Raw genomic sequence first — 23,269 nt, forward strand, 5'->3', positions numbered from 1 at the left:
TCAGAACAAAAAAAGTTATTGGTTTCGTAACCGGAACTTCGTAATTATTAGCGAACTGATAATCACGAAGTTCTCCGAAGAAAATTTCTTCTTATCAAGACCTTTTCATCTCATCCGAGGTTTTGATCTCCGATCTCGGGTCTAAGTTCGGGTGGAGCGAAATCAACAACCCCGGTCACCACTACAGTCATACTAGTCTAGTGATGGGGTTAATAACCGGACGCATATCAACCAGCTGGTGACGACAGGCTTCATATAAACCAAACGCACAGCTATTACTCCAGTTGCAATCATATCTCATTTAAATAAGGGGATTCCTTCGTGACGTCATATCTGGAGTGCTCTTGGGCGGTGGGGTTCGACGTCATTGAGTGCCTCGATTAAAGAGCACTCTCGTGAGTTCCAGTTACTGATGGGAGTCCGGGAGTACTATCCCTGAGTGGCTACGGGTTTGAAGCCAGAGAATGCTCTGGGAAGTAGCATTCTAAAAATATCTTTTAGGGGTGCACAAGCAAAATTACAAAATATCGATACTGTTACATGCCTTTGAAGCAAATCCTCTTGGATTTATATATTCCAGATAGCGTCGTGGGCTTGTGATATAGCTCAGTTGGCAAGTCCGTTGCCTCCTGAGCAGATGTCCGCGAGTTCGAGCCCAAGAGTAAACAGCGAACACAGTTGTACCGGATAGTTTTCAATAACGATCCGCCAACTGTAACGTTGATAAAGTCGCGAATGCCATAATGATGGTAAAACGACTATAATCGAAAAAAAAAACAAAAAAAAAAAGATAGCGTCGAGGAACCATCGTATCGTCAGGGGATCAAGTCCAGGTACTAACAATAACTTCGTGAACGTTGAAAAAAATCAGCAACCAGGCATATAATAAATTTGTACGATATAAACTTTAATTTGACAGCAAAAAACGCATTTCTTTGAAATAATCTTATTTTTATTATTTTTGGGGATGAGTCAGGCCCGTGCGAAGGACTCGTCCATGGGGGGGGGGGGGGGGTTTCGAATTTCAAATTTAGCTAGAATTAACAACAATACCAAAACACACAATAAACAATACACGGTGAGTTTCGTAGAAGGATTTGAAGAAAAAAATTAATGTTATGCTAATTAACTTGCAGTAACGCTTGCATTTCCACCAAAAGTTAAAATATATATTTGGCGGTGACCCCCCATCCAAAACATTTTTTTGATTTTTTTTCATTTGAAATGTTTAAAAAATATATACTTTAAGTGTTTTACAATTTCAATGATGCTAATTCCTTAATTTTAACTTAAAATAATATTAATTTAAATGGTTCGCAAAACATTCTCATCCAAATCCATGAATTTTTTTTTCAATAATTTTAAACTAGTTATAGCAAAAAGTGATTAAAACAAAGAATATTGCATTAAAAAATATCTCCTCATCTTAACATTTGAAAATCAGCTGGCAAATCTTGAAGGGTTGAATTATTTGAAATCATAAAAATTATCTGTAATCACATGAATCCATAAATGAATCCTTTCTCTTTAGATTTTCTGATTGTGAAAATATTGGTGAAATTTTTAATAAACAAGATTAATGATTAAGAAAATCACTTTAGATTTGAAACCAGCTTAACTTTTTTTGTGATAACGCTTATCGTGATGCGATCTAGAGTTGAAACGTTTGTCATAATTTAAGCTTTATGAAAACTCAGAAAATCAAATATTAATTGAGTCAACATTGTGAATTAAAAATAAGCTTTGAAATGGCTTCTTCGAATCATTTTTCAACACAAAAATTTAGACTTTAAAAACAAAGACAAACTAATTAAAAATTGTTCAATTTTATTTTAATGGTTTGACTATAAAATTCGGGAATTTTATTTAAAAAAAAATAAGTTAATTTATTTGAAAATTATAATAAAATGTCAACTCAATTTATCCGCCTTGTCGGTAAAAGTCATGTTCTTTTAGTAAGAACATTTCAAATTCAGAATTTGAAAATTTGTTCTTTGAGGAACAAATTGATGACATGTGATGAAAATGCATCCAATCAAATTCTACCCGCTCTTTTTCATAACTTTTTTATAAAAATCAAATGGTGATTCAAGAAAACGAACTTCTCCAAATCTGCAAAACGATTTGATTTTTGCTTTAAAAAATATCTCAAATAGAATTAGGTTAATACATTTTCAAAGTTCGTTTAAAATCTATTATTTTTTAAGTTGGGAAAAGTAAACAAAAATAAAACTTTAATAAACGTTTTCGCAGAAGTAAAAAATGACTAACAGGTTGGAGGAAAATACTTTATTTAACTTTTTATTTATTGACGTTTTATCAGAAAAGTGCAGAATTTTCTAAAATAATTTATACCTATTTTCAAAAGTTACAAGACACCAAAATTAATTAAAATTTGCTCTTAAATTCTTTTCACCTGAATTGATTGTGAATTTTGTGGCCTTGAGTAATTTATAAAAATTGTTTCAATGTCGAGTTGAGTATTTAAAAGAACAATAAACGCAAAATAAAGTTGATGTTTAAATTGGTTGGATTCTTTAAGAATATTTCATATCAGCTTTAAATTTGTTATGATATAAAAGTTTTTTATTATTACCACAGTGATTTGTTAGAACGTTAAAGATAAACTGATTTAGAAATATTTCTTAATGAAAGCCAATTTCAAAGACAAGAAACGGTTTTGTATTAAATTGTAAATCCAAACTAACAATTAAAAACTAGTTTCAAATCGTAAATGTCATGTACTGTCGCAGAATGACATGTCTTAGGCCTAGAGTGACATAGGAGCAAATTCCGCCGGAGGCGAGAAAATTTTGCGATATGTTTGTTAACACTTATTGAAAAACATCATTTTGGATAAAAATTCATTTCTTGAACTAGGAAATTTTACTTGGAAAAATCCCCATGGGGGGGGGGGGGGGGGTTTGTTAAACTCCTAAAACCCCCCCCCGTTCGCACGGCTTTGGGATCAGTAAACCAATTTGTTTAAAGTACAAAAAAAAATAATAATCTTATTTTTATTCAACTGTCGGAAAATGAGTGCCCTGCACTCAAGTCGCAAAAGACGACCAAATAAGTCGTCAAACTTTCCATATTGTTACGATAAATGTCGTATATTACAACCTCAATCATCTATATGATGATGTAAATTGTCATAGTATATTCCAAAAAGAATCAGGGTAGTCGTAAATGATGCGCATGACAAGTCGTACCAATCGTAATTTAATACAATCCAAATCAAGAATATTTTGCTAATGTACCTATATGGCCTCCAAAATGATACGTATATACTGGTTTTGCTACATTAAATACGATATGTTTACACGTATATTTGCACGTATATTTGCGTTGCAAATTCGAAATACCCACCAAATGGTTGTCTGGGGAGATATTGATAAATAAAGTTTTTTTTTAATTGGAGAAACTTTTAACTATAAATAAAGTTGAAAAATAACTAAAAAATAAAAATAATACGTAAACAAAATTGAAATATCTTACAGAACAGAAAAAGTGACATTAGATAAAAAAAAAATGCAGAAAATAGAAAAGAATTTTTTTTTCTGAAATCGCAATTCCCTAGCAATTCACTATTCATGTAAATTTACGTTTTTAGTCAATAAAATTATGGTTGATTTTAAACCCATCTTAAAGTCTCATAGATACCGGCGCGATACAGCCAGGGAAAAATATTATTAAAAAACTAGGGTGAATGTACCCGAACTTGGCCCCTAAGGCATGGTTGACTATATTACCCATGATTGTAGTCTTCCTGTAATATGTACCTTCAAAAGTCCTTCGACAAATATGATTGCTTACTAGCCTGAAATGTAGTAAAAATATGTTCTTGCTTTAAAGCGGTGGATAATTTGAGATAAATCTGATCAAACTATTGATTGAACTGCTCCTTATTGTGGCCCCCGTTCCTAATAGTGGCCCTTTATGAGTTCCTTAAATTGGCCGCCTCTAGAAGAAATTTTCCTCACTAATACAACAACAGCCCCCACGAATTCGTTGATAATATCCTGGAAGGAAGCACAACAATGTTCTGTGTTGTTTTAAAAAAGTCGAAAGTACAAACTGTCAATCATTTTTTAGAATTGATATTTGCGTGCAGAATTATAATCTTAAGTAAAAAAGTTTCACTTGTTTGTTTCAGTTTTTGGTGTGTTTAAAATTTCTTTTATCAGAATGACGATCCAGAACAAATAGGTTCCAAAATATTCCATAGGTTAATATAAATATGTTTATTCAATTTTTAAAATGAAATCATGATAGATCTGTTTCCATTGAAGTTAACACACGATAGTGAATGTTCATGTTTTTTTATTCCACTCCCATAAAAGGAGGAGAAACAATTTAAAAACCATTATGACCGAGGCTAGAAGCAAGCTAAAGCTAAAACTCAAGTAAGCGAACGATTTTTTGAATCATACATATTTAAAATGTCGCCCTTAGGAATTTTCTAGCAATCGTTTGCGTACACCCGGATAGCAAAACAAGACAAACTATCGCTCACTCCAGCCAGCCTGATAGAAATAGATTGCATCTCACTTGTTCGTTTGGGAACTATAGTCAATGGAAGCGAACAGCAAATTTAAAAGCTAGGTGAAATTCAAGCTGCATCCCACTCGCACTCATGCAAAATCATCACCCAAACTCGGCAGCGCTTCCTTCGCATATTCCTTTCCTACGGAAAACAAACGCCGTCACCTCTGCTGATGCACAGTGATCCATAATATAAAACAACCTTGGTCAAATATTATTTTTGAATTCACATGAAATTGAAAACAATAAAATTTAGCTCTTAATAACATAGTTTTTCAACATTGTAATGTAATTACTTTTTTTAATAAACATAATATTTAGAATGTCATAATTTGAACTTTGTAACCATTCCTTTCAAAGCGACACATATACAGCAAATGTTCATCTCCAGCACAAATAAAATTAAATCAAAATACGTTGAACCTTATTTCCAAATGTAGATTTTTTTGGGTATGGATAAAGTAACTTCAAGGTTGAGATCCAAGATATCGATTCGGATCCGGATCCGGTTGATTTCGTGCTCAGAAGTAAATTTTGTTGAGAGGAAAAGTTCTAGAAATTTACCAAAGATTTTACAATTCCAACTAAGATGCCAAATACGCTTGAGAGACAAGTAAATTGATTATAATCCAAAATACATTTATGGTATTTTTAAGTTATTAAAATCATTCTTTTTACTTTCGACCGGCTTTTAAATTTCCAGACCACTGTGCACTAACGGCCGACGATTCGGCTGCCGGCTGCTGGCTACCGTCTGCCTGCTGATTTCGTTCTCACACATACATACAAACCTCAATTAGTGGAATTTCATGCCAAGATTAGGCGAAAAAAATGTTTATATTTTCTTCAATTTTAGATAAAATACTAGCTGACCCGGTAAACTTCGTTTTACCTTCTTATGTAATCGTAATAAATGTATGATTTCATCTACACGTCCTTAACTTCATCGTGCTCGATTCTTATGGAAATCGTAATAAATAAAATTGAATTTGTATTGGGACCACCTTCCATAAAAAGTGAGAATCTTGAAACTATTATACAAACCATCTCTGACCCAAAAAACCTCGGATACCAAATTTCACTTCATTCCGACCGACCATTCGCATTCATACGTGATGTTGTTACAAAGAAAACGCCTCCATTTTTATATATAAGAAGAGAGATGTGAAGAGATAATTTTGTATGGGGACCCCCCTTTCATAAAAAGTGAGATTCTTGAAACTATTATACAAATCATCTCTGACCCAAAAAACCCTCGGATACCAAATTTCACTTCATTCCGACCGACCATTCATACCTGATGTTGTTACAAAGAAAACGCCTTCATTTTTATATATATATATATAAGATGTGAAGAGATAATTTTGTATGGGGACCCCCCTTTCATAAAAAGTGAGATTCTTGAAACTATTATACAAACCATCTCTGACCCAAAAAAACCTCGGATACCAAATTTCACTTCATTCCGACCGACCATTCATACGTGATGTTGTTACAAAGAAAACGCCTCCATTATATATATATATATATATATAAGATGTGAAGAGATAATTTTGTATGGGGACCCCCCTTTCATAAAAAGTGAGATTCTTGAAACTGTTATACAAACCATCTCTCAAAAAACCCTCGGATACCAAATTTCACCTCATTCCGACCGACCATTCATACGTGATGTTGTTACAAAAAAAAACGCCTCCATTTTTATATATAAGATTACATGAAAATTGCTCGAGATGTGTCATGTTTGATAATGATTTGATATGAGAGCTCCTTCTCACTAAAGTCGGATAGTCTTAAAACTATAATATAAACCAAATTTCATGTAATTCTGACCGCTCGTTCATATGAAGGAAGCGTCTTCATTTTCACATATAAGATTTATATGAAACTTCTCTCCCCTCCTCTCACCTTTAGTTCAAAAATGGGGGGGGGGGGGGGGGGGGTTTATGGAGAAAGCGTTAGTTATTACAATAAATCATATTTTACTGTCAAAACATGGCTGCCTGACTCGTTTAAGCAAAATCGCTTGGCAATTGTTTAAGTTATGTTATAACTCACGTTGATTTTGTATGGGAGCCTCTGGTTTTAAAGGTAGGATGTGTTATTTAGTAAAATAGATTGTTTTCCACATCAAAACATGCATGTGTACACAATTTCATGAATATCCCATGTGAATTGTATAGGTTGTATATATTTTTTCAAATTTTTCACATTTTTTTAAGGGAGCCCCACGTTTTAAAAGCGAGCAATTGCAGTCTGCATAATGAATCAACTTCTTGTGTCTTTTCGATCTCGTGAACCAATTTTTATGAAAATCGCATTTAAATTGTTCAAGTTATGTCCCGTTTCAATTTGATTTTGTATGGGAGCCCCCCTTCTATAAATAGTGAGATTCTTGAAACTATTATACAAACCATCTCTGGCCCCAAAAACCCTCGGATACCAAGTTTCACTTCATTCCGACCGCCCGTTCATACGTGATGTTATCACAAAGAAAACGCCTCCATTTTTATATAGCAGACCCGGTAAACTTCGTCTTACCATGTTAAACTTGGCGTCCATTTCAATTTTTCCTAGTTTTTTTTTTACATTTCCCTTCTTTCCCTTTACTCGAATTGTCCCGCTTAATTCTATAAAAATTAAACCATAGAATTTTAACTCAATGCGTCTTTTAAAATCCAATTTTGGTTACTTGTACCATGAATAACTGTATGTTGATAATATGTATGTTCCATTTGCTGTATTCCATTTAGTGATTTATTCCGTTTTGTTCGAGTTCACAATAAGGTTTAAACCGACATAAAAAGTATCTCATTTATTGGAATATATTGCTTATGAATCTTTGGAAAAATTTTGCAGTGTTTTCTGAATATTTTGCCTAACGCAGCGCTTTCAGCTCCCAATTAGCTTTGGATGGTGTATTTTTAAGAGCTGAATAATTGAAACACAGATTTTTTACTAACCATTTTCAAACAGCTTTTTATTCATCATCCTCATGCTTCAAAGCAGTTTGAATTAAAATCCATATTTTCACCAAAATCATTTCCGAAAAGTTTCGCCTGATACTTAAGTTATAGACTTTACACATTTCAACTTAAAATGTTCCCAAACAGCATTTGTCATGGCATTAAATCTGACGATTTTGTATACTGCAAATTCCTTTTTTTTTATTCAAGCAAAAAATGCAAATTAGTTCAATTGATTTCATTTAGGATTATGTAATATTTTTAAGATTAATAACATTTAATTGAAGAGCAGATTTTTTAAAATTTAATAGATCGAAATGAAATAATCTGTTCAGGCTTTGATAGTTTCGTGAGTTCATTTCAAAAATGAAACATAGGGGCAAATGCGAACGAAACGAATATCACCACAGTTCAACTTTCATATTTTCTGAAAAAAATAATGTTTTCAAAAAAAATATTAGTTATGTTGACAAAAAGAAATATCGAAGTATTATACATTTGTCCCATTTATTGGGGCAAGTGAAAACACATACCGTCAAACGGGGCATCATGCAAAAGCAGGGTTAGATGCAACATTTGTATACCACAACACTCATTCAATTTTTATTTCAATATACTGTAATAAAGTTATTATTGAATAATAACAAATTGATGATGACATAGTTTTTAACATCGTGAAAGAGTTTTTTTTAAAGTTTTTGATTGTCATAAAAAATTTAAAAAATCTAGCAATAGATGTACAAATTTTTACATTTTTGGATGCCTTAAAAACTTTACCTAGTATGACGGATTGGCTTAATGATATCACCTACAAACTTTATAGTGATTTTATTATCCTATACCAACACTGTTGGTGAATAAATATTTTTCGTACAATCTCCCAATTTTTTTAAATAAAAAGTTTTATAATTCAGTAAGCCGTCTGGGGCAAAATGCAACAAAATGCAAACCAGAACTAAATCTCATAAATCGCGTTTTCATATGCTGGGATATGATTGTTTTGCATTTTGCGTTTGTAAACATAAAAATTTCATCCATCTTAAGATTTATTTACATGATTTAAGATAATAGAATATTTTGTAGTATTTTTTACCCCTTAATGTATGCAGCAGATTAACCCTCTTTTCTTAAAATCATTTTTCACAGAAAAAATGTAAAATTCAATTCGAACAAAACCAAAAACTACTGCAATTGGTGCTTTATACGTCATGACATCACAAATGTATCAAAAACTATAAATTTTCAAACGTTTTCATTTGATTTGTCATTAATCACAGAGTTTGTTGCAACTTACCCCTTTTTCTTAGCAGGGTGAAAATCGGATGTTTTTGTAAATTTAAAAATAACTGGTTAAACCAATAATTTTTCTGACTACATCAATTTGGTATCCCATCAATCTTAAAACTTTTGATGTACAAGAGGTATGATTATCTGTAAGCATTAAGATTTTAGAAGCCTTAGAAGTTGAAAATTGTTGCATGTTGCCCCAGTTGACGGTAGGTCTTTTTCAGATGCGTCAGTGAAAAGACTTTTAAATGAATTTAATACATGTTCTTGTTTGTCTGTTTTATCAACTTTTATTGATATATTCTAAGATTTCTCCGGAATAAATTAATGCTTGGTACTTCAATTTCACTGAATGCTGTTCAACCAAAAGACCTTGATTTACAAAGACCTTTATAATAATTTTGAATATCCGCATCAGATTCAACACTCGGGATATCTTTTCTGGCCATTTTGAAGATAAAATTCTTGAATTGTTGATGTTTCATTGCTAAATGGCGCGTTTTCACTTATTCCACAAATGAAAATACATGAATTTATATTACTTTTAACACTTTCAGGTCATATCAAAAGTTCATCATAAAAATCTGCTGCCCCTGGAATATCAATCACAAAAAAACTTTTCAACAAAAAAGTGAATCAAAAGTCTCTTCTATGTAGCCAAAATATGTTAAACAAAAACATACTTTTCATGTTAAGTTCGTACTTGAATTGTGTGTAAACAAACAGTAAACGTGTAAACAGTTTTTTGATGAATGATTTAAAAAAAAGAGTTGAGTTTATTTAATCAGATAGTTTTTTTTTGGGCCCAAAAATTTTTAGATGAAGAATTAATGTATACACTTTTCGTAAAAGTTGAAAGTTTGCACTTGCTCTAGTTTACTTTCTTAATTGAAAATTCTTCCGGAAAATTCATATCCTCACTTTTTGTTATAGAAAAGTCGATTATTTTATTGATAACTTCAACTTACGTTTGCAAAAAATCAAAAAGTTCATTCGGCCTTTAAAAATTTCAATCCTATCTAATCTATTTCAAAGAACAGACTCTCGTTCAGTTAATGTGTCCAGCGTTCTAGGCGTATCGGATTATACGAAATTGAATGTAAAGCTTCCCAATTTCTTATTTTCGAACGTCCAAAAAGTGTCATTATTTTATATTTATCATTACCAATTTCATATCTTTTGGACAACAATTTACTACTTAAATTAACACGAATTAAAAATTGTTTTAATATTTGAAATCGTTTATATGGTTTTGATTCGATCGATAAAATATCAATCCGTATCACATCTAGGCGCATTTTTTACCATGTGCTGTGTACAAATAAGTAAGGAAAAAACACATCTAGGTTGCATATCGCCCCAACGTGCATAAGAAATATAGGTTCTTGGTTGAGAAATAGGCGCCTAATTTTTCAATTTTTCCAGCGATCAATGAACAGTATGCTTTGGTTACTATTATCTTGCAACGACGTTTGCTGGCGACGCCTCGCCCATGCAGACGAAAAACAAACCCCTCGAAGAAAAGAAAATCTCTAAAAATGGATGTCCGACTTTTCAATTTCAGATTTTGGCAAAACAAATATTATATGTTTTATTCGATCAGCAAAATGTCAACCTGAGTCACATCTTGGCGTCATTCATAACCATGTGCTGTAGAAATGAGCTAGGAATCAAGAACAAAAAAATCACATCAAGGCTTCATATAGCCACCACTTGCATTGAAAATATGCTTGGTTGAGAAATACGCGCCAAAATATTCTCACTGATCAGTATGCTATGCCATGGTTACTATCTTCTAACGACGTCTGCTCGCGACGCCTCGACCTTGGAGACGAAAAACAAACCGCCCAAAGGAAAAAAAATCTCGAAAAAAATGGAAGCCATGACTTTTATTTCATTCAAAAAACTACAAATTTAATTATTACGGACAATTGATGCGACTTTGTGTTGTTTTTATTCGATATAAACCGATTCGCATGGCTACAGAATATTCTAAAAATAATTTCATTCGAATCGTTTGGGTCATTTCGGAGGAGTAGTACTACAAACACCGTTACAAGAGAATTTTATATAATAGATGTACGTTGTTTGGAATAGGTTATAATTTTATATTTTTTGTCACGTTTTGCTGTAACCAACGGTATTTTTTAGTGATTTTTTCATAGGGAAGTGTGTTTTTAAAATCGATCCGAAGAAGGCAGATGCACTAGCAAAGTAGGTTCATTTCAGATTTTCTGCGAAAGTCGTAATTTTACTTCCAGTTTGTCATGTGAAAAAAAATTATTACGCAGTTATTTGGATACAATTGCGGACAAATGCTATGCAGAATGTAGACAAATGCGATTTTCTTTTATGTTTGATTTATTTTATATTTTTAGGCATATGTTTGACATATAAATTACCAAAAATGCATTTTGGCATGCCAAGATAAGGAGCATGCCAAATTAAGGCTCACTTACCCTATCAATATATTGGAACATTGTCCTCAAAGTTGAAACTTAAAAATAATTAATAATATAGAAAACAACTTTTTACGTTTCAATTTTAAGCAGAATGATGTTGCGAGTTTTAACCTTTCCATTGATGTATGTAAACATAAAAGAAAACTTAGGTAGGTATTTGAAGGATTTTTTTTCCAAGCTTAGCACTATTCATCTGACCTTCCGGATGAATCCGAGAAATCTAGAATACTTTTTTTCTAAATAAACCCTTCTTATAAACTTCAGGGAATCTCCATGCAATAAAAAAACAGCCAAATTGAATTATCGCTCACACAGTTTTTATTTTCATGCCATTGCTAGAATTCTCGGACATATCTGTGCACTCAATAATTTGTTCAATAGTTAAATCCCAGGGCATACGGCGACTCAACAGCAGTAACCACCACATAAATTCCTTTCTCGTTCTCCCACCGAGGCGGATCCCCTCCCAGCAGAGCTTGTTGCTTCAAGTTGTAGCACGTTTTGGACTTCAGTTCACCGTATTCATCACATCGAGCCCCCCAAAATCCCTTACAGTCCGGCGACAGTGATTCCATAAAGTACTCGATCGAACGTCCGTGGCTGCAGGCTTCCGTCAGGCAACCGGGTTGTTTCTTCCCGTAGTTCAGATACAGATCCACATGCCCGATGGGATGTGGATATCCGGAGAATTGCGTATTGGTATGGATGACCTCCACATATTCGGCATCATCGGAACTCAGCCGCGTTTCCGGTTCATCTTCGAAGAAATTGATCGACGCCGGATCTAGTCCGAAGATAGCTTTTAACTTTCCAACAGATGTCAATCTTCCGGCGTTCCCGGCAATGTGAGCCCCCAGACTGTGGCCGATTAGATAGATTTGATCCAATGTTGCCATACCAGCTTCCACCATACGATCAATGAGATCAGCTACCACATAACCCACAGCAAGGGTATATTGAGACGCCCGGAAGTACACCTCCGAGGCACCCTTGTTCCAATCCACTCCAATGACGTTGTACTCGCCCCGGGATAGATAGGCTTCTTTCACACCTCGGATGGCCAGCGAAGTGTAGTTGTTCATCCAACCATGAATGACGATCCTGGGAAATATAGAACAAAAAAATAACAACAAAAAATTTGTTTTCTGAAACTATAAACGAACACAAACACATCAATGCAACGTTATGTTTCCTCGAAGAGATTAAATTCACTAATTAATTAAGCGTACATCTTTCGAGGATACGATGACTAGCTTCTTACAAATGCTAAAACCTCCAAACCACAGAAAGTGTACTATGTAGGCCGTGACCGAGATTCGATCTCATGACCGTTGGCTTAGAAGACTTGAAGGCTATCCTCTAGACCACAGGCGGCGGCGAAATTTTGAACAAGCCCTGCGGAGAACGTAAGATGATTCGAGCTCAGACAAAAATGTTATTGAGGATTATAGGGGAAGATCAACGACAGCGGAAGAGGCAGCGAGTCCGAATTTTCTGAAAAATCCGAAAAATCTGAATTTCTGTGATTTTTCCCAGAAATTCTGTGATGGTTTTCTGTGAAGCTATTTCCTTTAATTTAATTGAAAATACATGATGAACTGTTTCTTTTTTACAGTTTAGTATTGAATAATCAATTAACATAACTATTCTTATCATACTTTTTAATTCAACGTAAGAAATCAATATTTTATATTGATCAAAAACTATATAATTTTGGAAATCAATTAAAAATTCTGTGAAATCGGTGAATATTTCAAATTCTGTGTTCTGTGACACAGATTCTGTGATTAAAATTTGCTCAAAATTCTGTGAAATTACAGATTTTTCTGTGATTCCGGCAAACTTGCTACAAAGTGCTATCCAGAATCCTAGTTCGCCGGCCAACGCCACAACAAACAGATTCGTGGGAAGTCATCAGGCCGGCTTCATGGAGGGATGGCCCAAGACGGGCCAGCTTATCACATTACGGCAAATCCTCCAAAAATGCCGCATACAACATGATCAACCGTGACGAGCTATGAAAAATCGTGGACGAAAATGGCATTTCCGGGAAGCTGACCAGACTGTTAAAGGCGACGATGGATGGAACGCAACGCAGTGCTGTGTGCGGATTTAGGACGAGTAATCGAGACTTGAATATTGCTCGAAGAGGACCTGCTCACACTCGGGGTAATCGAGCGACGAGTGTTAAGAACCATCTTTGGCAGCGTGAAGGAGAATGGAGTGTGGATGCGGAGGATGAACTACGATCTCGCACGACTCTACGGCGAACCCAGTATCCAGGAGGTGGGGAAGACCGGTCGGATAGACTGGGCATGCTGGGAATGTTCCCTACGAATCCGGTAGGAACGAGAACGAGTGGTTAGACTAAGTGGAGCATGATCTGGCAAATGTGGGATGTTCGAGAAATAGGAGAACGGTTGCCATGGATCGATTGAATTTTAGGAGTTATGTTCATGAAGTTATGTTTTGAGATGGAAAACTATGTAAATAAAAAAGGGAGGTACAGTAAGGTGTTTTTTACGCGTTAATACGTACCGCGTAAGAAAAACCGCATTAATTCCCGAAATCCGCGTAAAAACCGCGTTAATTCCCAAAAACCGCGTAAAAAACCGTGCATTGCGGAAAATGGTGTAAAAAACTTGAAGCTTGGACAGGGAGGACCTGACATGAGTGACATGATATGACATTGACAACGACATGACAATGACATGATAATGACATTGAGAACTAGGACATGAGACCTGAGACCTTAAACCTAAGACCTGAGACATTAGACAGAGTCGATTTGGGATCATTTTCGAATTTCTCAAACCCTGGGGTCTTAAAAGCTTCGTTTTGGTCCAAAACTCATCCATGATTTTTTGCAGAATTTTTAAGTAACGTTTACATGAGTAAATTTGCCCCACGAAGTATGGCATGAAAAGTGGTCTTGCAATACTTCGCTAGGCACCCAGCAGTGGAGTCAATTGAATTCATGGTTTATCAATCCAAAAAGACATACACCTGTTAAAGAGCTAATAACTTTTTTGTCTAAAAAGATACGAAATTATAATATTCGACAAAGTTGTTCAGCGGAAATTTTCCTTGAAGGAATTTATAAATTGGCACAAAAACCATTAGCAGGTTCGGTTCCACAGAAGAAACAAAAATGATGTTGATTTTTCAGTACAAAATATTCAATTTTCCCATACAAACCTGAAAGTTCAAATTTACTCATGTAAACGTTACTTAAAAATTCTGCAAAAAATCATGGATGAGTTTTGCACCAAAACGAAGCTTTTAAGACCTCAGGGTTTGAGAAATTCAAAAATGACCCCAAATCGACTCAGTCTACTGAGACATGAGACCTGACAGCTGAGACCTGAGACAAGATACATGAGACTTGAGACTTGAGACTTGAGACTTGAGACTTGAGACTTGAGACTTGAGACTTGAGACTTGAGACTTGAGACTTGAGACTTGAGACTTGAGACTTGAGAGTTGAGGCTTGAGACTTGAGACTTGAGATTTTAGACCTGAGACAAGAGACATGAGCCATAAGACATGATACATAAAACATGAGACTTGATACTTGAGACCTGAGACCTGAGACCTGATACCTGAGACCTGAGACCTGAGTCCTGAGACATGAGACCTGAGACCTGGGATCTGAGACCTGAAACAAGAGACATGAGACTTGAGACCTGAGACATGAGACAAGAGAGACCATGTCTCGGGTCTCATGTCTAAATTCTCAAGTCACAAGTCTCAAGTCTCAAGTCTCAAGTCTCAAGTCTTAAGTCTCAAGTCTCAAGTCTCAAGTCTCAAGTCTCAAGTCTCAAGTCTCAAGTCTCAAGTCTCAAGTCTCAAGTCTCAAGTCTCAAGTCTCAAGTCTCAAGTCTCAAGTCTCAAGTCTCGTCTCAAGTCTCAAGTCTCAAGTCTCAAGTCTCAAGTCTCAGATCTCAAGTCTCAAGTCTCAAGTCTCAAGTCTCAAGTCTCAAGTCTCAAGTCTCAAGTCTCAAGTCTCAAGTCTCAAGTCTCAAGTCTCAAGTCAAGTCTCAAGTCTCAAGTCTCAAGTCTCAAGTCTCAAGTCTCAAGTCTCAAGTTTCAAGTCTCAAGTCTTAAGTATCAAGTCTCAAGTCTCAAGTCTCAAGTCTCAAGTCTCAAGTTTCAAGTCTCAAGTCTCAAGTCTCAAGTCTCAAGTCTCAAGTCTCAAGTCTCAAGTCTCAAGTCTCAAGTCTCAAGTCTCAAGTCTCAAGTCTCAAGTCTCAAGTCTCAAGTCTCAAGTCTCGTCTCAAGCCTCGTCTCAAGTCTCAAGTCTCAAGTCTCAAGTCTCAAGTCTCAAGTCTCAAGTCTCAAGTCTCAAGTCTCAAGTTTCAAGTCTCAAGTCTCAAGTCTCAAGTCTCAAGTCTCAAGTCTCAAGTCTCAAGTCTCAAGTCTCAAGTCTCGAGTCTTAAGTCTCAAATCTCAAGTCTCAAGTCTCAAGTCTCAAGTCTCAAGTCTCAAGTCTCAAGTCTCAAGTCTCAAGTCTCATTTCTCTTGTCTCAGGTCTCAGGTCCCAGATCTCAGGTCTCATTTCTCAGGTTTCTTGTCTCATGTCTCAAGTCTCAGGTTTCAAAAAGATTCTAAGTGTTTTCGTTTGGAAAAGACTTAGAACATTTTCACTCAAATACCGCGTAAAATCCGAATACCGTGTAAAAATAACCGCGTTAAAGAAGCCGTGTAAAAAATCCGCACAAAAAAATCCGCTTAAAAAATTCTTACTGTTTCCCCATCGTTGCGTTGTTTTTAGATTTGACTTTTTTGGTTTACGTTTATTTTTTAAATGCCTTTCAATTATGTGTTTCTAAGTTAAGTAATCTTCATATTGATTTGCATTTTTTTTCTTAATGTTTCAACCCTTTTAAATTATTTGTTTTGTTTTTTTTTTAAATTTTTAAACGTTTTTTTTAATTGTTGAATTCCAATAATTTTATTTGGTTTGGGTTTACTCCAAATCTGTACAAAGTAGACTTTTTCCTACAATCGCCATAATGAAAGCTCTAAATATGATAATTTTTTAATTGGCCCCATTCGAAAGTTAGTTCTCTACGCAATAATCTATCATTTGAAATTTGAGCCCCAAATTCTCAGACAATTTGCAATTTACCTTTTTTTCTTTTTTTTAAAGCTAAAACTAAGGTCGATGTTAATGACCATGGATCATAACCAAGGTTGCCGAAAAAAAAAATTCTGTGAATTTGAGAAAAAAAAAATGTGACTTTCTGTGACTGTACCTAAGAAATCTGTGATGGTTTTCTATGATGCTATTCCTTTTAATTTCATTAAAAATTCATGTTCAATTGGGTATTTTTACATTTCAGTTGGGAAAATCAATTAAAATTACCAGTCTTATCATACATTTTAAATTGAAAGTAAAACATCTAAATTTTATATTTGCTAAAAAAAATATAATTTTGGAAATCCATTTAAAATTTAAAAATTCTGTGAAATCTGTGAATTTTTCAAAATTCTGTGTTCCGTAACACAGATTCTGTGATGAAAATTTGCTCAAAATTCTGCGAAATTACAGATTTTTCTGTGATTTCGGCAACCTTGGTCATAACTACGATACAAAAACATTGAATTTTGAAAACCGCAGGTCATCGGTTCGAAACACGCAAATTTGCTCCGTTTTGTGGGATGTTTTCAACGCCATTTTCCAAAATAAATCATAAATTAATCTACAGTTTGGGGTTGAAAAGTGCAAAATTTTCTTTTGAGAAAAGCTTTTCAATATGTGGATGAAAAACGATTAAATTTCCAACGATACATATTAGTCAAAATCAGGTCTCAAATTCTTGCCAGCCATAGAGAGCAGAATTTTTCATTCGGGTGTAATACTTTCATGTGCTGTTATTTTGCCAACATTTGATTGGCCAAATCGATGGTATAAACCATAGCAATTACCAAAAAAGCGAATTATCGTAAAGTGTGCTTGAATTCTTAGGAATCTTAACATTACTTTTAAATTACTTCGTTTGAAAAACATGTAAATTTTATTCGAAGGCACGAATTCTCTTTTCATCGACTATGGTTTTTTTTTCAAACTTCCGTTGTGAAACTTTTTTTTGAAAAATTTGAACAATCTATGAAAAGAAAAAAAATTTTGGTCGGATGATATCCATGTTTAATATTTAGACATTTTCTAAGGTTTGTACGTTTATTGACGTAGATTGTAAACCCTATCCAATTTCGAACTCTCTTACCTCACCGGAAGGCTCCTGTTGTAAAAACTTCGGGCAAGCGAGCCAACTGAATCGATCGCGAATACATGTGGCTCCGTTTCCGTCAGCGGTGTGAAGAGATAGAACCGTACATCTCGTTTAGCACTAAACTGCGGCCCGAATCCGATCCGGTTGGTGCTAAAAACTGGGAAACCATTTTTGAAAAAACAAAACCTGCACTTCTGGAGTCGAGTGACTCGCACTTTTTTTTCTAATTACCATCAAATTCTTGAGCATACGTTGAACTTAGTCCGATTAAAATTACCACAGCAACATGTAAGATCATCTTGAACAACCTTCAGAACCCACTGAATTAAAACGTCTTGAATTGTTCACCTGAATCACTTTTATAAGTTCAACGTGCTTCTTTCATTCAGTGGAACACCTGTACCGAACCATTATCAAACTAGATGTATCCCGCTGAGTTCGTTTATGCATTTTGCCGAATTCACCTTTAAGTAGTTTCCTATCAAAGCGGGACAGAAACGAAAAAAACCATCACTCGAAAACAGTTGGGGAACTTCACATGGTGAACTTACTTTCTCGACTGGCAAATATCGAGTAAATGGTATTTTTTCAAGATCCAAACTGTTCAAAAATAATCGAAAACCAAACACTCAACCCCTTTCGCAGTGTCACATTTCTCCAATCTGCGCACAGCTTCCGGTCAAATATGAACCAAAACTGACGGTTGGAATTGAGACCACCGAGCAAAAACAAAAAAAAATCGTCAACTTCAAAGCCAAATGACAACAGCAAAACGAAGACGGGAAAAAGACTGGAGCCCCAAAAAAAAGTTGTAGCACTTGGACACCTGTTTTGTAGTCCTCTACCCATGAGCTTAGCCGGATTTGGGCGCCTGATCTTGTAAAACTAGCTTGTTTGACGAAAATCAACATGCGTTTTTCGGTTAAAGCTCGAGGGGCTCGCTCAGATGATTTTTTTGTTTCGACTGTTACATAACTGAACCGGCTTAATTTTTGAGCTTTTCTATCGATCCTTGGGTTTGTCCTACCAATGCAGCAGACGATGCGATAAGGCAATATTTTATCATGAAAATTCTTGTTAAGAAAGAAATGACACCTTCACGCCCGGGGAAAGGGCAATAAATCAAGCGAAAAATCTAAACACCGAGGCATTCCAATCAACCAAAGACAATGAGTATAAATTGCAAACTAACCACCCGCAACCGCGGGCATAGAATATTTGCGTTCCAAATTGATGGGAATGGGCGTCCGTCGTCCGGTAAATATACATACTATCTAGCTTATCGCACCGGGGGATGCCAGCAGCTTGACCGGTGATACTTAGATCGTGATGGGGACGAATTACTGCACTTAAATATTGTAGAGACTTTTCCTACTTATTTCAAATCTTGATGTAGCTGTTAAGTGTTTCAGTACATTTATGAGGTTCATGTGTGGCAAAAATATGTTTTCACTCCAACAAAATTTGTGAGTTTTACTTAACCTTGCGTATGATTTTCACGCTCTATAAATTTCGATTGTAGAATTCCATTACCAGGATAAGTGTATTATGTAATGCTAAATGTGTAGAAAGAGGGTGAAAACTTAAGGTTTATCCATTTATGAATAAAAAATACAAAAAGTAAACAAAATAATCGGAAAAAAATCACAAAAGCAAATTATTGTTTATATCTTGAAGTAAACATAAGAAAAACAAAGAGTAGATATAATAGCGCCAGCACTAAATTTTACTTCGGAAGTCCGGACTTCCGACTTCCGAAAGACTTCCGACAAAGAAAAGATGCGGAAGATGCCAACGTAGCAAGGTTGCCGAAATCACAGAATAATCTTCAATTTCACAGAATTTAGAACAAATTTTCATCACAAAATCTGTGTCACAAAACACAGAATTTTGTGAAAAATCGCGGATTTTATAGATTTTTGAGAAAACTTTCCGTGTTCCTACTGTCAGGTACTCAAATCAAACGACCAAAGACCAAATGTTCAGCTAAAAACTTTTTATTAATTCAAAACATGTTTAAGAGGTGTCCATAATAGGTGATGTGTATGAAAACGCATTTTAGGTCTCATTTTTTACATTTTATTTATCTAAATCATTAGGCCGGAACAAATTTCGAATCCTTTATCTTTCACTCGGAGGTGGATCATCGCAACGAAGAGGGATAATAAAAGATAATGCAAAAAACTAATAAATTAAAACACATTGTATCATTGCACGAAATCCATAAACCAAGTATTTTTGGATAATTGGATAATTTTTTCAACAGTACGCAATATTGATTCCAGAGTGCGCATCGATCGATTTGAAGAGATGCTATCCCAGTTTGAAAATGCCACCCAATTTTCGAAAAAATAGGCAATTCAGACGATAAAATCGGGCTGAACAGGTTAATTTTTCCTACAGAGTATTTGTATCGGAAAAATTGTAGGTTTGCCACCTACCGTCGGTATTGCGAACCTGCTAAATTTGACGAAAAAATTAGCCAGAAAATGATCAAATTTTTGTTCTAAGTGTCTTGTCAGTATGATCAGTGATACAAAGGTGAAAAAACTCCCATTCAAATTGTTACGGGATCCGAAAAAAATGACCGACCTGGAACTTTGACGACGGTTGAGAAAATTCCGGAGGGTGACATTCAAATCCACTTAGGTGACTTCAACGCAAAAATTGGCTCCGATAATCAGGACTTTGAGCGCATCATGGGGCGCCATGGCCTAGAACAGATGAGCGAAAACGGAGAGCTGTTTGTAGAATTTTGTGGCAACAACAACATGGTGATCGGTGGATCGCTCTTCCCCCATCGACTAGCACATAAGGTCACTTGGGTATCCCGAGATGGCCGAACAGAAAATCAAATTGATCACATCTGCATCAGCCGAAAATGGAGAAGGAGCCTTCTTGATGTCCGCAACAAACGAAGCGCAGACATTGCATCTGACCATCACCTCGTCCTTGGCGAGATACGACTGAGAATTGCGCGAGGAGAAAGTCGGGTGTCGATACGGCGTCCGCTGGTTGAAGAATCCTGAGGTAAAAAGGGCATAATTTGAACATCTTGAATTCCGAGCCTCGAAACTGCCGACAGACGGAACAGTCGAAGAACAAGTTAAGTGAGTGAATGGATGTCAGATGAAACTTGGAGGATGGTCGATGATCGGAGAATGGCAAAAGTTGGAATTGAGTAGGCTCTTACCGAGTCAACCAAAGCAGAGAGTTTGGACAAACTCCCTAGCCGAAGAGGGAGAAAGAGCCGCCGTCAATGAAGAGGAGATATCCGATTACTTTATGACATTTCTCGCCGCCTTAATGGTGCAAGGACTAATGCTAGAATGCCGCTAAAAGACCGAGTAGGTCAGCTATTAACCAATCGAACAGATCAGCTTAAACGATGGACTGAGCACTTCGAAGAACTCCTCCGAGTCACGAATAGCGATGGCCAACAGAACCCGCAGCTTGAAGCGCCAACTGTAGGTCGCATTAATGGCGTCAACTCGGAAGCGCCCTCGCTGGCTGAAATAGAAGAGGTTGAAATAGACAGTAATTAAGATAGAAATGAAAGTATTGATATGTGGAAAGGTCAAAGCTACACACAAAATTTTCGGGGCTCCACTTAGCAAAAATTCGCTGTTACTTTCCGTTAGCAAAAATATTTTTTTACTTTTGATTTAGCAATAAGCTAAATTTACTTGATTTTAGTTTTCAGAAAGTTTAACTGTTCGAATTTAGTAAAACGAAGGTTTTTTAGCCGCCTTATTTCTAGATAGCAGCCGCTGCCGATAGAGCCAAAAAAAAACAAATCGACGTGATTCAGTGCCGTTCCGGAAATTCGATGCTGGCGGTTCTTTCGGTGGCTAAGTTCACGACAAAATGGTAGTCAAATCCATAGTGGATGCGTACAGGTAAGAGTCCATAGAGAAGTGTATAATTTTCCCGATTTTTTAATCGATGTTTTTTTTCTATCAGGTTGCTGCTGCCGACGGGGTTCCGGATTTTTGGTGCAACCGTCCGAAAATCAAAAGGGACCACAGCTGGAATTTCAATGCGGTGAATCCGGCACGACCCCGATGCCGATCGCTTGGCATTTCGCGTTCCCAGGATCGTGTTATGAAGTGTCGAAATAAAGAGAAACATCAATTGAAAGTGAACTTATTTTTGTATTCTATTAAATAATCGAACATTCCCTCCGAAATTGCAAAGAAAAACAATGAATATTGAAATTTCAGGTCCGGGCGATCTTTTCCTCCGGTTTTTTGCTAGAAAAGTGAGCAAAAATTGCGGCGGCTAAACTTTTCTCTCGTTTGCTAAAATTTTAGTTCGAAAAAATTGCTAAATTGATTGCTAAGATTTTAGCTGGTCAAATTTGAGCAAAATTTTGCTAATTTTCGGCCTCGAAAATTTTGTGTGTTGGTAGCCAGATAACACCTGATGGTGGTACCAGCAAAGACATCGAAACCTGGATCAGAAAGGCCCGATTTGCATTCGCGAGTCCGAAACATCTGGCGGTCACGCCAGATCTTTTACGAACGAAAATCCGAATCTTCAACTCAAACGTCAAATCCGTATTGCTGTACGGGTGCGAAACTTGGTGCACATATGCGGTGACGACGCGAGAACTGCAATTATTTGTAAACCGCTTCCTGCGGAATATCATCCGCGCTTGGTGGCCTGGCAACTGGATCTCGAATGAGGAACTACATCGCCGGTGTCATCAAAGGGTGCTAGAAATCGAGATTCGGGAACGTAAGTGGAGATGGATTGAGCACACGCTGCGAAAAGATGAAAACGAGATTTGCAGAGAGGCTCTGGATTGGAATCCAGAAGGACATCGAAAAAGAGGCAGACCCAGAAACTCGTGACGGCGAAGCATAGCCGCTGAAATCCGAACTGTCGACGAGAATCTTGACTGGGACCAGGTGAAGACGCTGGCTCCGGATCGTCAACAGTGCAGGTCTTTTACCACGGCCCTATGCACCGGAGGTTCGGCGCGGGATCATTAAGTTAAGTAAGTAAGGTGAAAAGAATAAGATAACAATAGCTTTTTTTTTGCATGTTCTGTAAACATCTGATGATTTAATTTGCAACCGCCGGCATTAACCTCCCAGCGTCACCGCATTGCATATGTCTGGAAGTAATCAAATAAAATCTATCCCATATCCTATCACAAGACAAAGAAGCATGGAAACAATCAGCCAGCAAGGATATTGCCGAATAATATACAAAGTGCCTTGTACCGGCATTAGAAAAAAAAAATCTTGTTTCCAACCAACGACAAAAACCACCAGCCAATATGAGCTGTGCGTGTGTATGTAAACAATGGCTGGCAATAGAAAACACATACTTTCCATCCCATTCCCTTCCCATTCACATCTTTTTCCCATCAAAGACAAAGGAGGAAGAAAAAAAACACCGGCCAAACGGCAGACGACTAATGCAGAGCGTTTTTTGGTTACCGGTGGTGGCAGAAGGAGTATGACAATAGACTTTCGTTTTATAACCGATTCAGATAGCGCACTGGGTGAGATATCGGACTGGCAAGCAGAGTTGGGTGTTGCAGTGAGTTCGGTTCTCACTATTTTTTTTTATTTGAGGATAAATTATCCAATAGGATGAAAATTCCATAAAATGTTTTTATTCACTCTTTTTTCTCAAAACGCGCCCCATTAATTGAGCTGTCTGATTTTTCACTGATAAGGAGGTACATTCTCAAAAACGTTGAAAATTTTATTAGAAAGACTTTTTGATAAAAAGCGGTATGGTATGATTCAGGAAGAAT

General features: G+C 36.1%; 1 protein-coding gene across 5 annotated transcripts; it reads right to left on the reverse strand.

The window, feature by feature from the left end:
- Positions 1–11,571: 11,571 nt before the first annotated feature.
- On the reverse strand, positions 11,572–18,670 carry LOC129746495 (lipase member H-like). Of its 5 annotated transcripts, none has more exons than XM_055740161.1 (4): positions 18,592–18,670; positions 17,728–17,974; positions 17,491–17,653; positions 11,572–12,361 (listed from the first exon to the last, which is right to left on the reverse strand). In XM_055740161.1, the coding sequence occupies exons 2-4, from the start codon at positions 17,792–17,794 to the stop codon at positions 11,635–11,637; spliced, it is 957 nt and encodes a 318-aa protein (XP_055596136.1). In that variant the 5' UTR covers positions 17,795–17,974; positions 18,592–18,670; the 3' UTR covers positions 11,572–11,634. The 5 variants fall into 5 exon arrangements, with proteins under 5 accessions (XP_055596136.1, XP_055596133.1, XP_055596131.1 ...); XM_055740158.1 differs by having other exon boundaries at positions 18,323–18,664; XM_055740156.1 differs by having other exon boundaries at positions 18,048–18,664.
- Positions 18,671–23,269: the final 4,599 nt, after the last annotated feature.

Source organism: Uranotaenia lowii, chromosome 2, assembly GCF_029784155.1.
Source record: "Uranotaenia lowii strain MFRU-FL chromosome 2, ASM2978415v1, whole genome shotgun sequence".
NCBI classification, from domain to species: domain Eukaryota; kingdom Metazoa; phylum Arthropoda; class Insecta; order Diptera; family Culicidae; genus Uranotaenia; species Uranotaenia lowii.

Bases quoted from the DNA above. Each gene is read 5' to 3' on its own strand.
- LOC129746495 (XM_055740161.1), bottom strand. From the start codon at position 17,794: ATGATCTTACATGTTGCTGTGGTAATTTTAATCGGACTAAGTTCAACG. The intron at 17,654-17,727 runs GTAATTAGAAAA...ATGGTTTCCCAG, and splicing joins GTATGCTCAAGAATTTGATG to TTTTTAGCACCAACCGGATC. The intron at 12,362-17,490 runs GTAAGAGAGTTC...TATATTTCCCAG, and splicing joins AACAGGAGCCTTCCGGTGAG to GATCGTCATTCATGGTTGGA.